General features: G+C 47.2%; 3 protein-coding genes across 4 annotated transcripts; 2 read left to right on the top strand and 1 right to left on the bottom strand.

The window, feature by feature from the left end:
* Positions 1-1,703: 1,703 nt before the first annotated feature.
* On the top strand, positions 1,704-6,557 carry LOC100282211 (Grx_S12 - glutaredoxin subgroup I). Its single transcript, NM_001368943.1, has 5 exons — positions 1,704-2,046; positions 2,155-2,228; positions 5,271-5,345; positions 5,615-5,641; positions 6,337-6,557. Exons 1-5 carry the CDS (start codon positions 1,796-1,798, stop codon positions 6,411-6,413), a joined length of 504 nt encoding a protein of 167 aa, NP_001355872.1. The 5' UTR covers positions 1,704-1,795; the 3' UTR covers positions 6,414-6,557.
* A 555-nt stretch (positions 6,558-7,112) lies between these two features.
* LOC100279824 (GDSL esterase/lipase LTL1) lies at positions 7,113-8,678 on the top strand. The gene has a single exon (NM_001152779.2). It carries the CDS (start codon positions 7,227-7,229, stop codon positions 8,379-8,381), a length of 1,155 nt encoding a protein of 384 aa, NP_001146251.1. The 5' UTR covers positions 7,113-7,226; the 3' UTR covers positions 8,382-8,678.
* On the bottom strand, positions 8,554-13,386 carry LOC100275585 (thiaminase2). Of its 2 annotated transcripts, NM_001149636.2 has the most exons (7): positions 12,888-13,227; positions 12,666-12,774; positions 11,031-11,350; positions 10,412-10,699; positions 9,879-10,290; positions 9,495-9,764; positions 8,702-9,300 (listed from the first exon to the last, which is right to left on the bottom strand). In NM_001149636.2, the coding sequence occupies exons 3-7, from the start codon at positions 11,076-11,078 to the stop codon at positions 8,876-8,878; spliced, it is 1,443 nt and encodes a 480-aa protein (NP_001143108.1). In that variant the 5' UTR covers positions 11,079-11,350; positions 12,666-12,774; positions 12,888-13,227; the 3' UTR covers positions 8,702-8,875. The 2 variants fall into 2 exon arrangements, with proteins under 2 accessions (XP_008669652.1, NP_001143108.1); XM_008671430.4 differs by lacking the exon at positions 11,031-11,350 and having other exon boundaries at positions 8,554-9,300; positions 12,888-13,386.
* Between the last annotated feature and the right edge of the window lie 1,825 nt (positions 13,387-15,211).

Here is a 15,211-nt window from a genome sequence, read left to right as displayed (position 1 = left end):
CGCTTCGCCCGACCCAGGGCTCGGACTCGGGCTCAGCCCCGGAAGACGGCGAACTCCGCTCCGCCCGACCCAGGGCTCGGACTCGGGCTAAGCCCCGGAAGACGGCGAACTCCGCTCCGCCCGACCCAGGGCTCGAACTCGGGTTAAGCCCCGGAAGACGGCGAACTCCGCTCCGCCCGACCCAGGGCTCGGACTCAGGCTAAGCCCCGGAAGACAGCGAACTCCGCTCCTCCCGACCCAGGGCTCGGACTCGGGCTAAGCCCCGGAAGACGGCGAACTCCGCTCCGCCCGACCCAGGGCTCGGACTCGGGCTAAGCCCCAGAAGACGGCGAACTCCGCTCCGCCCGACCCAGGGCTCGAACTCGGGCTCAACCCCGGAAGACGACGAACTCCGCTTCGCCCGACCCCAGGGCTCGGACTCAGCCCTGGCCTCAGCCGACGGTCTCCGCCTCGCCCGACCCAGGGGCTCGGACTCGACCTCGGCCTCGGAAGACAGACTCGACCTCGACCTCGGAGGAGCCTCCACATCGCCCAACCTAGGGCACGGACCGACCACGTCAACGAGAGGCGCCATCATTACCCTACCCCAAGCTGACTCAAGCTGCGGGGAACAAGGCCGGCGTCCCATCTGGCTCACTCCGCCAGATAAGTAATGATGGCGCCCCGCACGCTCCCTGACGACGGCGGCTCTCAGCCCCCTTACGGAAGCAAGAGGACGTCAGCAAGGACTCGACAGCCCCGACAGTTGTCCCTCCGCCAGGCTCCAGCGCTCCTCCGACGACCACGACACCACACGAATCGGGTGCCAAAACCTCTCCGGCTGCCACGATGGCATGTACTTAGGGCGCTAGCTCTCCTCCGCTAGACACGCAACACTCTGCTACACCCCCCATTGTACACCTGGATCCTCTCCTTACGCCTATAAAAGGAAGGACCAGGGCCCTCTTACAGAAGGTTGGCCGCGCGGGGAAGAAGACGGGACAGGCGCTCGCGTGAGGCCGCTCGCTCCCCCTCCCGCGTGGATGCTTGTAACCCCCTACTGGAAGCGCACCCGACCTGGGCGCGGGACAAACACGAAGGCCGCGGGATTTCCACCTCCCTCTCTCGTTCCGGCTGTCCTTTTTCCCCCTTCGCGCTCCGTCTCGCGCCGACCTATCTGGGCTGGGGCACGCGGCGACATTTCACTCGTCGGCCCAGGGACCCCCGGTCTCGAAACGCCGACAACGCCAAAGCTCCCCTGCGCATAGCTTCGGCTTTGCGCCATCCTTCGTATTATTTGTGCTTCTTCACACTGTAGTTTTGTTTTAAGTCCGAAGGTACCTGTTCGTGTATCATACTCCAGAAACATTGTTAAATCATATTTTTGAGGACCTTCGAAAGCCGAAGGCCCCCAACATATGTCTCATAATATTATTAATTGAATATGTTCTAATTGAAATAAACTTCATGTAACAAATTTTAGGCTAAAATTAGTTATCACTTGTTTCTTTTATGCTAGCTTATTAATGTATTGATTGTCATTTATATGATGAATTATTTTTATGTTGATGTTAGTGGGTATGAGAAACTCGTTGGGTACCCAAAACCCGCATGTGTATGGATTTGGGCAAAATTTTATATCCGTCATGGGTATGAGTTTTTTAGCAGGCGTATTTTTTTCGTGGGTGTGGATTTGGGCAATTAATACCGGCGGGTTTTTACCCATTGTCATCTCCAGTCGTGTTGTGGCCGGAAGAGACAGACACGCAAACGAGAGGACTCGAGAGAGATTCCGCCGCCACCACCGCCGGCTCAGATGCCGCCGCCGCAGTCGGGCATGACCCTCTGCCGCCTTCCCAAGGCCACCCTTGGCCTTCCCCTTTCTCTCCCCTCTTTGCTATATCGTCCCAGCCTGTCCCTCGCCGCACGTCGCACCAAGGCCGTCTCCGCCAGGGCCTCCTCCTCCTCTCCATCACCGGACTCTTCCTTCGGTTCGCGGATGGAGGATTCCGTCAAGAAGACGGTGGCCGATAACCCCGTTGTCATCTACTCTAAGTCATGGTGCTCGTAAGATTAATAGCCCCAACTGAACCAAACCTAAGATTGATTCGTTAGCTTCGATTTGCCTTCACCTCATTTGATTGACTTGTTCCATGACCTGCTCAACGTCGGCAGATATTCCATGGAGGTGAAGTCACTCTTCAAGCGGATCGGTGTGCAGCCCCACGTCATCGAGCTCGACAATCTCGGTTCGCCCTCTTTTCCCTTCATGTCCTTATCCTTCTTTAATTGAAATTAACCTAAAGGACTGTTATATATGAAGTCATGGATCATTATTATTGATTGTCCGACCGTGCTATATCCCATTTCCATGGGCAATCAGGTGGCAGTGTTTTTTTTATAACGACTCTGATATATTAATTAAGCGGTGTTACACAAAAAAAAAACTTTAGAAAAGGTGAATAAATGATTACAAGTCCAGAAAAAGTTTGACGTCAACAGCACCAAGACCAAGAATAAACTCAGGTGGGGGGCCTGGGTTGATCGGAACCTGCGAGATTCTGGTGCGGAAAGGCCTACTTTGAGCTGAGGTTTGGGTGGGCTTCGAAGTCGTGCATGAAAAAGTATTCCTGACGACCAAAGATGATGTAGAAGCCTGACGCCGGAGCAAAGGAGAGGCCAATGGAGACCCTTGGTAGGTGGTCAAGCTTTGCTTAGCCAAAAACGATGTCAAAGACGAAAAAGGACTTGCGCCAGTTGAACCCAACACATTGCTTGGATCTGTGCTTGGACCTCTGTGATGGCACTTGGGTATGAGGTGTTCTATGTGGAGATAGCAGAAGGCTATCTCCACATATATAGAGAGGTGATGCACATGGAAGGTTACAAGTAGGGGTGGTAATGGATCGTGATCCAAATAGTTCTTCACAAAATGTCAAGGCCCTAAATAAATTATAGTTCAAAAATGACTATAAATAAAGCTCGATCCTAACCCGCTTCGATCCTTAAATCTTATAGTGCAAAAATTATAGCCCATTGTCAGCCTTAGTTACAAGCGTAGACAACAAATCAATCATGACTATAGGGGCGCAGCTCATTAGCGATAATTATGGGGGTGCAGCTCATCAGCCATGATTATGTGGGCGCAGCCCAACAACCATTCCATCTATAGAATATACCCTTCTATACCAACACCCCTCTTAATCTGGACGGTATGAAATTAAGTTCAGATTGTTATAAATCTTAGAGAAAGTCGCCTCTGCTAGAGGCTTTTTTTTCCGAATACGCAGGAGAGCTGCATATTATTATATTAAAGGAGAAGAAAGTAGGTGAGGGGCAAAAGCCCACTCAAAACAGACAACAGAGGCACCCATACACACACCAACACAACACGCCCAGAACACTCACATCCACTTAGAACAAAATAAAACAACTCAGAGGGGATCTCGTCCCTCTCAACCTGGATCAAATAGTCTTCAGGTTCTTGGCACCTGCAAGGGACCAGTTCTGCTGCGCTTCCCTGAAGCCTTCGACTAGATTAGCAAGTCAAGGACTAGCTTCGTCAAAGACACATTTGTTTCTATGTTTCCAAAGACACATCTGCTAGAGGCTTGGTCATAATATCCGCCACGTGATCTTTAGAGGAGATGATGCGCACATCCAATTGTCGTGATGCCACTATGCCACTCGCTTATGAAAAGTGATAATCAACTTTGACATGCTTCATACGACGATGAAAAATTAGATTGACCGTAAGGTAGGTGGCACCAATGTTGTCACCACAAATTGAGAGAACGATAGTGAGGAAACCTAAGCTCGCGAAGGATTTGGATCCAAATTACCTCTATTGTGGCATTAGCAACTTCCTTGTATTCGGCCTTCGTACTAGAACGAGTAACTGATGGATGTTTCTGAGATCCCCATGATATTAGATTGTCATTGAAGAAGATGGTGAAGCCACCCATGTTGCGTTGATCATCGGGATTGCCAGCCCAATTAGCATGCTCAACAGAGAAGACTCGGACTTGGTGAAGCAAAGTCCAAGATCAATAGTGGCATGGAGATATCATAGAATTCGCTCCGCATCAGTCCAATAAGATGTAGGATGTAGTAGGCGTGGCGAGAAATTGGCAAACCCGATCCGAGAAAGAAATGTTAGGTCGGGTGAGTGACAAATACTGTAGGGTTCCTACAATGCTCTTGTACTTCGTAGCATCATCAGGAGAGACAATCACCATCATGAAGAGAGAGCTTGTCAGCAGGCAGCATAGGCATAGAAACTCCTTTAGAAGTATCCATGTTTGCATGCAACAGATCATGTATGTATTTGCGTTGCGTCAAAACCAACCCTGAAGAATTGTGATACACCTCGATGCCAAGAAAATAATTGAGCCGAGCAAGATTCTTCACGACAAACTCATGATGAAGCTGTTGAAGGATCTTGTCTATCGCCGAAGATGAGGAGCTAACAATAATAATGTTGTCCACATATATAAGAATACAAATATGAAGACTATCTTGATTAAAGATAAACAAAGAGACATAAGCCTTCGATGTGTGGAACCTCAATTTAATCAACATGCCGCTCAAGCGAGAGAACCAGGTACAAGGGCCTGTTTAAGGCTATATAGAGACTTGTCAAGTTTGCATAAAAAATGAATGTGTTGTATCCTCGAAACCCAGCGGCTGCTTCATATACACATCTTCATCAAGAACACCATACAAAAATGCATTTTGGATATCAATTTGCCGAAGAGACCAATTACAGGAGACAGCCAAAGATAGCAACCAGCAAATAGTAGTGGGCTCGAATATCATACATGTTTTTTTCAGGTCCCTTTCCTCATTCTTCACTTTGCCAACTAGTTATATGGCCTTGCAGGGCCTGTATGTTCATAGTTCCTTTTGATATTCTTCTTTGTCACCATCAGCTACGAATCCTAAAGCAGGCAAATGCACTACCAGTTGAACAGTAGCTTTGAATTATTGCATATACTTGTTTTACTTGTACCAGACATGATGCATTCAGCATGCTCGTAGGCACAAAGGATTTTGCGTACTTTTTATTCCTATCTGTTTTGAGTTCCCACATGAAGTTGGCCATGTCAACATATCTAAATGTACCCTCGCGATGCTTGTGTTTTACTAAGCCGCATGACCTTAAGGGATGTGTTTTATTTTTGTAATTGTTTCCTACTGGGAACGAGGAACAGTGTAGTAAGTATATGTAGTGATTCTATATAATTTTTCAGGTTGATGTTCTTGTGCAGCTGACCGCTAATCCCTTTCAGGAGCTCAAGGACCACAACTACAAAAGGTATTAGAAAGGCTGACTGGACAGTCTACTGTTCCTAACGTTTTCATCGGTATGCCAACTTTCCCCTTCTCACCATAATTTCTTCTGTCTAGCCTAGCTTTTTTCTTCTGTTCATGACTCAGTTGCGAAATCACTCACTGATTTTTCATATCTAGTAAGGATTTTGGCAATTGGTGTCCCTTAGTGCCAATGCCAACTCATGTGTACCATTTGCAGTTTGTTAATGCACGGAAATTATTTCGCGCATGCATCTTATTTTGATCTACACTGTATGACTCACTCTTTAAATAATTGTCTATTTGTCTTGTTCTATTCCAGGTGGAAAACACGTTGGAGGCTGCACAGGTATTATACATGTGCTCTTTGTTGAATACTGGTCAATCTTTACAGTTATATACCAATGTGGCACATGATGCCTATCCATCCACATGTAGATTAGATGAGAGTGTATTTGCACCCTAACCTCTATTGTTTATATAAAGAAATCTATACAATTATCCTCAAACACGAAACGTGTACAATTGTAGAAGTACCAGAATGGTAAAACTGAGTCAAACCACTAGCACTTTTCCCCTTCACTCTGGTGCATCTGCACCTGTGCAAGTCATCGTAGCTTTGCCCCTGTATTTGAGAGGCCAGTTGCTGCCATTGGGCTTAGCCAAAGATGCATATACCCTTCTAAAACTAGCCAAGGCCCATCCATTTTAAATATCTGCTATGCATAACACTAGAAAGATAATGAAAGCAAATGGTCATCTCTAGAAATATACTATAGACCGTCCATCTTGAGAATTTTTTGCTTTGTATACCTGCGCTATGGCTGCATCTGCATTACAAGGTGGGCTGTGAGTCAGCAAGAATTATGCATAATTCCTGTGCTTTTTGGCATATGCCAGAGCATGCTGCAAGCCTGCAACTGCAATGCAAGTGCTAAAGTCACAATACCCTGTTTTTTCTATTGTAGAAAAGGAAATGATTTTTTTTAAAAAAAATGTTGTCGTTGGTTGCTGATACTTTTATGCCCTCTTTTTATGTCGTAGATACCGTGAAGCTGTATCGCAAGGGGGAGCTAGCTAGCATGCTGTCGGACCTGGATATCAACATTGACAACTCATGACAAGCTATGTTCTGCAAGGATTGGGCGAGACTTGGGCAGCACTGTATTGAGTTTCTTTTTTTAACATGTGCGATGACAAACACTGGTGTCATTTACACATTTTCGTTTGGTACTCCGATTAAATCATTGAATTTGACCACCGTATATATGCAATTTGCTAGAAAAAGAAGGGAACGAGCTCGCAAATCTTGTGTCCTCGGCAATTTTTGTCTATTTTTTCCCAAGCGCATATATTGCAACGCAAACGATGTGCGGCCCGTCATGTGCCGTGGAGCAAGATCGGGTAGCTGAAACCCCCAGGCCCCAGTCACTTGTGGGGAGTTTGACTGCCCGTCCCGTGATTTTTGGAGTAAATATACCAGCACTGCCGAAGCCCGAAAATGAATGGCCTGAAAAATGGGGTGGTGTAGGGTTTGTTACGCAAGGACAGAGCGGTGTGTAGGCAGCCGCGGTTACAGTTACAGGCGGAGGGGGGAGGATAATAGTAGACTCGCAGTACTCTCTTTTCTTCTTCAGGTAGCGTTGCAATCACAAGACTCAGGCAGTGTGGTTGAACATCCCCCAAAGGGCCGACCGGTGCTGCTGCCAATTTCCATGCCACCGCCCACCCTAGGTGCATGGACAGATCGTTGGAACACTAGACTGCCTACTGAAATGCGGTATAAATAGGGACCCTCGCCATGGAATGCAGTGCAGCAGCTCCATCAGCCCGTATACTATTGATCATCCCACTCTCCCCGTTATCTTCTTCCTGTTATATAGGCGTCCCGCAGCAGCAGCTGAGCAGAGCAGCGGCGAAGAAGCAGCAGCAGAATGCTTTCCGTTCCAGGAGCAGCAGGTAGCCGTGGCAGGCTCGTCGCAGCCACTGCGTGCTTCCTCCTCGTCCTCCTGCTGCTGCAGGTGCGCCCAGCCACGGCCACCCCGACCCCGCCCCGCGCCTTCTTCGTCTTCGGCGACTCGCTGGTGGACAGCGGCAACAACAACTACCTGGCCACGACGGCGCGCGCCGACTCGCCGCCGTACGGCCTCGACTACCCGACGCACCGCGCGACGGGCCGCTTCTCCAACGGCAAGAACGTGCCGGACATCATCAGCGAGTACCTGGGCGCGGAGCCGGCGCTGCCGTACCTGAGCCCGCACCTGGACGGGCGGAAGCTGCTGGTGGGCGCCAACTTCGCGTCGGCGGGCGTGGGCGTGCTCAACGACACGGGGGTCCAGTTCGCCAACATCATCCGCGTCCAGAAGCAGCTGCGCTACTTCCGGCAGTACCAGGACCGCTTGAGCCGCCTCGTCGGCGAGGACGCCGCCGCGCGCCTCGTCCGCGGAGCGCTCGTGCTCGTCACCCTGGGCGGCAACGACTTCATCAACAACTACTACCTGGTGCCCTTCTCGGCGCGGTCCCGCGAGTTCGCGCTGCCGGACTACGTGCGCTACGTCGTGTCCGAGTACGCCAAGGTGCTGCGGCAGCTCTACTCGCTGGGCGCGCGCCGGGTGCTGGTCACGGGGTCGGGCCCGCTGGGGTGCGCCCCAGCCGAGCTGGCGCTGCGGGGCAGCCGCGACGGGGAGTGCGACGCCGAGCTGCAGCGCGCCGCCGCGCTCTACAACCCGCAGCTGGTGGACATGATCAAGGGCGTCAACGCGGAGCTCGGCGCCGACGTCTTCGTCGCCGTCAACGCCTACCGGATGCACATGGACTTCATCTCCGACCCGGCGGCCTACGGCTTCGTCACCTCCAAGGTCGCGTGCTGCGGCCAGGGACCATACAACGGCGTGGGGCTCTGCACCGCCGCGTCCAGCGTCTGCCCGGACCGCAGCGTCTACGCCTTCTGGGACAACTTCCACCCCACGGAGAAGGCCAACCGCATCATCGTCAGCCAGTTCATGGACGGCCCACAGGAGTACATGCACCCGCTCAACCTCAGCACCATCCTCGCCGTCGACGCCCGCGCCGCCGCCACCTTCAACTAGCTAAAACACGATACAGCATATGAAAACAGACCACATTCATATTCTATCATATATTATGCACCCATCCGAACCCCAGGCTGGCAGTTCATCAGTATTTGTACTCCGATATGACACATCATACATCTAGTAGCATGCATTTCGCCCTAGTGGCTAGTACTAGTACGCTTCCTGCTGAGAATCTGAAATAAAAACGAGTTGTACTTCATCATTCATCCAGTATACTGTAGTTGCTGCCAGCAACACCCAGAAATTAGTCCCAAATGGAACAAGGATGAATCAATGATACATTGATCACAATTCACGGGCACAAACTTAACCCATTCCACACCACAAACTACAGGTATTCATTCATACATAGTGGTAGCCAGAATCGACATGTGGCTTTCATAAAATGACCACATTAGGATTCACGCATCGTATGCATCAGAATCAACCGGCAAAAGCTTTTTTGCTTCTCAAGGGGAAAAAGATGGAGAAAAGAAGCAGCAGATCCATCAGCTGAAATCGCTTCCCAGCACGAAGGCGTGTATTTCTGACCAGCTAGAGACCGTATAAAGGACTCCAGACCGCGGCTTGAACACGGACGCATCTTCATCCATCAGTTGCCTCTGCTTCTCCACTAGACCGAGAAACAACGGGACAAAGGAAACACCGAACTGTCTGCCCACTCTACGCAAGCTTGTGCTTGACCCAACGACGATACCGATATCTGCCTCCAATAAGCAGAGCAAATCACCGGCCGAGTCTCCGATGTAAACAGACAGGAATGGCACCGTGCTGTCCGCGTCGCTTCTGATGCTCTTGAACTTCTCAACCTTGTCTAGCGGGGACTGGATCTTTCTGTCAATCTCACCAGTTGAAACAGATTCCTCAAAGGCGAACTCGTTCGCATGTATGTTCAAACCATCTAGACAGCCGGCTGCATGAAGGCACAACAATGCAAAGGAAAGTAACTGCCGGTTAAGAACTGTCTATTCAAAAAAAGAAATTGAGTCACTACGGAGACATCTGATAAAAAAAATTGAGATGTTGATTGTTAGCTTGTAGCAAAAGCACAGGCTCGCAAATTAGATCAATCGTGGTGGTGCCATTGTCGTCAGAGAGACAGAATACCTGATGAGAAGGCGGATCTTATAAGCTCTGCACACCAGCAGTAGGAAAGAATATGGATATCCAAATTGAGGATCTCCCTTGTTTTTACAATCTTCTGAAAGAAATTTTTACAGCCACCCTGAAGAATAAGCCGCTCCCCAGCTTTCCTGATGTCTTCTAAATTCATTCCCCTCAGGACACCAGAGTCGACAACCCTAGAATTTGCAGCCTTCTCAAACTCAGCAAGCACCTCCAGGCCTTTATACAGTTTATCATAATCTAGTGACTTTGCTGTAATAAAACAGAAGGCACATAAACAATAATTAAATCGTTCAAGCATATCTACTATTGCAAAATCACAAACCAATAGAAACAAATGAAACACAGAGGACACGATGCACATACATTCTTCTGGAGGAAGTAGTCTTTCCATGCATTCCTCATACTCTTCCATGTATTGCTTAGAGAGCATGTTCCACAAATTTCTCAGTTCTCCCGATTTTGCACGGTCGAGGTTATTATCAATCCCACTTTGACTTGCCTTTTGGAATGACAAAATTGCGATCTCCGCCAAAATGGCAGACGAATCAACAACAGTGCATGTCAAATCAAAATCAGAGAAGATCAAGAGTTTATATTTTGGATCACAATATCTTGAAAGTGGAGCTACAACAGGTTGGTCTACAAGCTTAGCAGAAAAGAACTCCACTTCCAGTTTCATAGCTTGCTGGTAGAGCTTGCCAATAATCTCAAGTTCCTCACCAGTTAATGATACACTCAGTTTGTCCAGCAATTCTTCTATTTGGAGTGCATTGTTCTGTGGAAGAGAGCATAAAAGAGGGACATGATTCAGCACATGAACCAATTGCATTGAAGCATAGGTCAATACTACAGTAAATTTTAGAGCACTCATATATAGAAAGATGATGATTCTATACCTCAAAATCACTGGATGCATATGTGTTAATCCATTTCTTATATGGATGATTTTCATCTTGTTTAAGGAAAGCCATGAGTTCTTTGCCTAGATATGCATAAAGCCTCATGCATGGAGTTATGGCCCCAACAATGTATGCAGCAATTTTAGTCTTCTCAAATGGAGTAACCATTTTGTCAGAACCTTTTGTGCCATCAACTTTTCCAGCCGCAGTTGCAAGTAGGAAATCAGTGTACTTGGTTGTAGCTGCACTTGAAGGTATCTCTTTGGTAGGGTCAACTCCCCACTCCTGCAAATTGAATCCACAGGATACCGGATTGAGTATAATAAAAATTATGTTGGGAAGAGAATTAGTTAGCAGTTATTGAATCAGGGAGGAAAGATGAAGTTCAGTTTTAAGGACCATAGATATATCTCTAGCAACTTATACAATAAGTCAGTTGATAAGCATTTTAATTGTAGATGCAGGGCCTTAAAATGTATCTTAATTAACTGAATACAACATAGTTACATACTTCCATATAAAAATACATGATCAGGATACATTAGAAGTGTGTGTGTGTTCAATTCAAGTTCTCTCTATTTAGAACTAAAATCATGAGTGAAATGATTCTTCGCACCGTCTTTTCTTCCTTCCTAAAGTGTCCTCGCGCCCTTACATCCCACATGTGACCTGGACTTTTTTTACATTATACCTCCAGATTTTCTCCCGGACTACCTCTAGATTTTTCTGTGACCATGTTCCACCTAATTTTTCTCCCTCCATGTGTTCCTATTTTTACTTTTTTTTCCTTTCACCTCCATACTCCTGTTCTTTTTACAGGTTTCCCCATCACACATGCCTTACACCCTGTATTTTCATGTGCCACCTCCGTTTTTTTTCCATCACGCGTGCCTCCCACGCCTGTTTTTTCATGTGTGTTCCTGCAGAGCTGTTTTTCTACAAAAAATGGAAGGAGAAATTATGAAGATAAATGACAACAATATCATAAATGTAAAAAACAAAGTAAAAGGCAACATCACAAGCCTTTGAACCTTTGACCCTTCCCTAAGAAAGAATTCCCACACTGAGTTATTGTTGCAGTTTTAATTATTTGAACTAAACTTGTTATATTGAAAGCTGGTTGAATCGACCGTCCAACTAATTAAACCGCAAATGGAAATCTAGAGCGGTTTATTGTCCAGTCCCATCTGAATAAACCCTATTTCAAAACAGCACAAAGAAGACAACCTATTTAGTGACAGAAACAAAATGGGTCTCTAACACTCACAACCATCTGATAGGATCCAACGGACCGATCTACCTAAGCACGGTGCGTACTGCGGAGTCTGATTCCAAAGCAAATCGGAATATGAACCATTTTCATGATCTGTCACTATCTCACTCACCCATACGAGATCGAACTGAGTGTTGAGGCATGGTGCGGAATCCGATCACAAACCGAATTGGAATGCATGATGTGATCAATGATAAATCTCTAAATCTCCCGTAAACATATGAGTTAGAGCAGCACACATCTAGAAGTAGTACATAGTTCGATTCCCAAAATAATTGAAAAGCATGACCTGATTTCATGTAACCACATAACAACCTCTATGCCCCGTTGCAGGTTGCAACACACGAGAATGTTTGCTAGTATGATATAAGGACTCAAGGGACAACAAAAAACCTCTTATGCGGTGAAATATCTGACAACTGAAATACCCTTGATTTAATCATAAGTCCTAAGAAGGAAATGAAACAAGTCCTAATAAGAAAAATAATTTAATCATAAGTTATACCACCAGACAGGACAGACAACAAACTGATAGGACTATACTATACATATACACTAAACCGAATTACAAAAAAAAAATTAAAACAACTATGTTGGCTTGTAAGAATTTTGGATTTCAAAGTGCAATACTGTAAAATAGGTGCATAGTGGACTGCTCAGGTATGGCTTAATTAATCTAAGGCAGGAGCAAGCAGCAAAGTTGCATATGCACAGCACAATCAGGTATAGTCAAGACTTAAGATACACCATCAAGATATCTGTTAGTGTTAAAGCCACAAGAGGAATATGAGTGATGTGGGGCAGTTGATTTATCTTCATTGAAACAAAACAGATTAGTTTCATCAGTATTAGTAGTTTCCTAAATATGTGTTACAGTAGGATGCTAAACTCAGCGGTGAGTTTTGGCCTGCAACGGCAAGCAACTAATCCATTCATTGGGGGATTCCATGGGAAACATTTGGGTGGGGATGAAAGTACCTTCAAAACGGAGGCGTGGAGGTTGAGCTCTTGGAGGATGGCCTTCCTGAGGGCGGCGATGGTAGCCCTGTCGTCATCATCGTCAGCGCAGTCTTCGGCCATTTCGTACCTGATTGATTGCGCCACGGGAGAAAAAGAAGAATCAGATCAGATATAGTCTAGTCATGGGGTAGTTAGGCGAATCAAATCGGGCGGGATCAGGAAGAATGGAATTGGACTTACGCGCGAGCGAAGGCGTGAAAGAAGTGGGCGTCCTGCTCGATGTAGTGGCGGAAGAGGTCGAGCCGCAGGTTGCCGGCGGCGAGGGAGAGGAGGAAGGGCGTGTATGCAGCGAAGGCGGCCTCCCGCGTGGAGGCAGCGATCCAGAATCGGCGGGCCGCCGAGCCCTCGGCGACGACCGCAGCGGAAGCGGAAGACGGAGATGACGCCATGGCCCTTCTACCTTCGCCTGTCGACGACCAACAGGAGGAACTAGAGGTCGAGGGTGAGAGAGGGGCTAAGGAGGAGGAGACGAGAAGAGGGCGTGGCAGCGGGAAGCGGAGGCGGCGGAGAACAAGCATATACGTATGTATGTGACTATGTGTGCAGAGAAATAGGAGAAAGGGGAGGAGTCTCGCCGCCGGCCGGCCAAGACTCCCGCAGTCACTGCTGCTAGAAGATGACGAAGACGGGGACTTCAACCGGGCAGAAAGTGGCCTGCAAATGCTTACCTTTTTATAAACCCAATATATAATCCTTCCTTATATAAATACCGTAATAACTCTTCCTTAAATGACTACACTAGTCCCATCTATCGGGTGGACGTCACCATGTACTGTCACCATGTACTGAAACCAACAAGGCACACAAATTAGAGAAGTAATTTAGGTAGAAATAATTCTGGTCTTCCATTTCGTGTCAATCAAACGGGTCCAGCCAGAATTTTGATAGTAAGTGGGTGTTTAAATATACTAGAGATAATAGTTAGTTAGCTGAAAATTTACTAGTAGAATTAGCTAGTTAATAAATAGTTAGCTAACGATTAACTAATTTACTAAAAATAGCTAATAGTTAAACTATTAGATAGAGTGTTTGTATGTGTTCAACTAATTCTAGCCACTAACTATTATCGCTAGTACATTAAAACACCTCCTAAATATGATGAAGAGCGGAGATGCTATCTTAAAGACCCACTTGCATAAAAATAAGGTTTAGAGGTTATCCATAGAGGACGTGTCCGTCGTGCTCAACCTAGATGCTGCGTTGACTGCGTACTAGTGGTTGATTGGTTAGCTGCGCAAGAGAAGGCCGGCCTACATGCGGGTTGCACTCGTAGGTGCTTTTACATCGACTTACCTGCATGGGCAGGGAAGAGGAGGCGGGACATTCGCTACATGTGAGGGTTGATTTGGTGATAAAGAGATCACAGAGGATTGGAGGGATTGAGGGAAATCCTCCGTGATCCTGGGTTACCAAATTAGCTTTGAAGTCGGGTAGAACCCTAGCGCGGTTGGACATGCCAACAATGACATCTAGAGTTACCCAACCAAAATTTTATCCCTTACAATGACATCTTTACCAGGAGCTCGAATAAGAACCGGAGGATCGTGTGACTATAGATGTCCAATAAGCACGAGGCCCGCGAGCCCGGCACGAAGCCCGCTGTTTGGGCCCGGTCCGAGCCCGGCACGACCCGGTTATATGCGGGCCCGGGCCGGCCCGGCACGAATAAGCGGGCCGGGCTCAGACAGGAAATTAGGCACGGTGGGCTAGCCCGGCACGGCCCGTTTAGCTCTAAGCCCGTTAAGCCCGCTTTTTTTACACTAAAACGTGCTTTTCGACCCGTATAGCCCGCTTTTCGGCCCGTTTTTTCGTGCTAAACGGGCCGGCCCGACCCGTTTAGGCCCGTTGCGGGCCGGGCTCGGACAAGAAATTGAGCCCGCGTGCTTAGACGGCCCGACCCGGTTTTCTAATCGTGCATGGCGGGCCGGACCCAAAACGGGCCGGGCTTCACCGGGGCCGGGCGACCCGTTTGGACATCTCTACGTGTGACCTTCTCAATATCTTAAAAATACTAGTCAACGACAAAAAATATGTCTCTTGATTAATCTTTTATATGTTATTTATTGTTTATATAGTTGTGTTGGGGATTTGTTCTCAAAGGCTATGAATTAAGAACAAGACAACATAAAAATGTTAAATCTTAATACCCTTCGTCCGCTGAAGCATTATCTCCCCAAGGATTTAATGAACTTCGGACGAAGGTCGCAGATTAAATATCACGAAAGTCATACCTTCGTGATTAGGATTATAGAACAATGTAAAATGAAGCATAACATGTAAAACATATGTTAGAAGCAGATAACATTATTCTTATATCTCATTATATGGATCTGAATACTAAAACATGACATTTGAGTATGTTTATACCTTCTCCTCGACGGAAAACAATAATTTCAGTGTGATGCGTCAACAATTACAAGATTGCGTGAACAGTATAGGGGTACTGTTCATCTATTTATAGGCACATGACACAGCCTATATGGAATTACATTTATACCCTTTAT

Source organism: Zea mays, chromosome 1 (genome assembly GCF_902167145.1).
Source record: "Zea mays cultivar B73 chromosome 1, Zm-B73-REFERENCE-NAM-5.0, whole genome shotgun sequence".
In the NCBI taxonomy this organism is placed as follows: domain Eukaryota; kingdom Viridiplantae; phylum Streptophyta; class Magnoliopsida; order Poales; family Poaceae; genus Zea; species Zea mays.
This window is presented reverse-complemented; position numbering and strand designations above follow the sequence as displayed.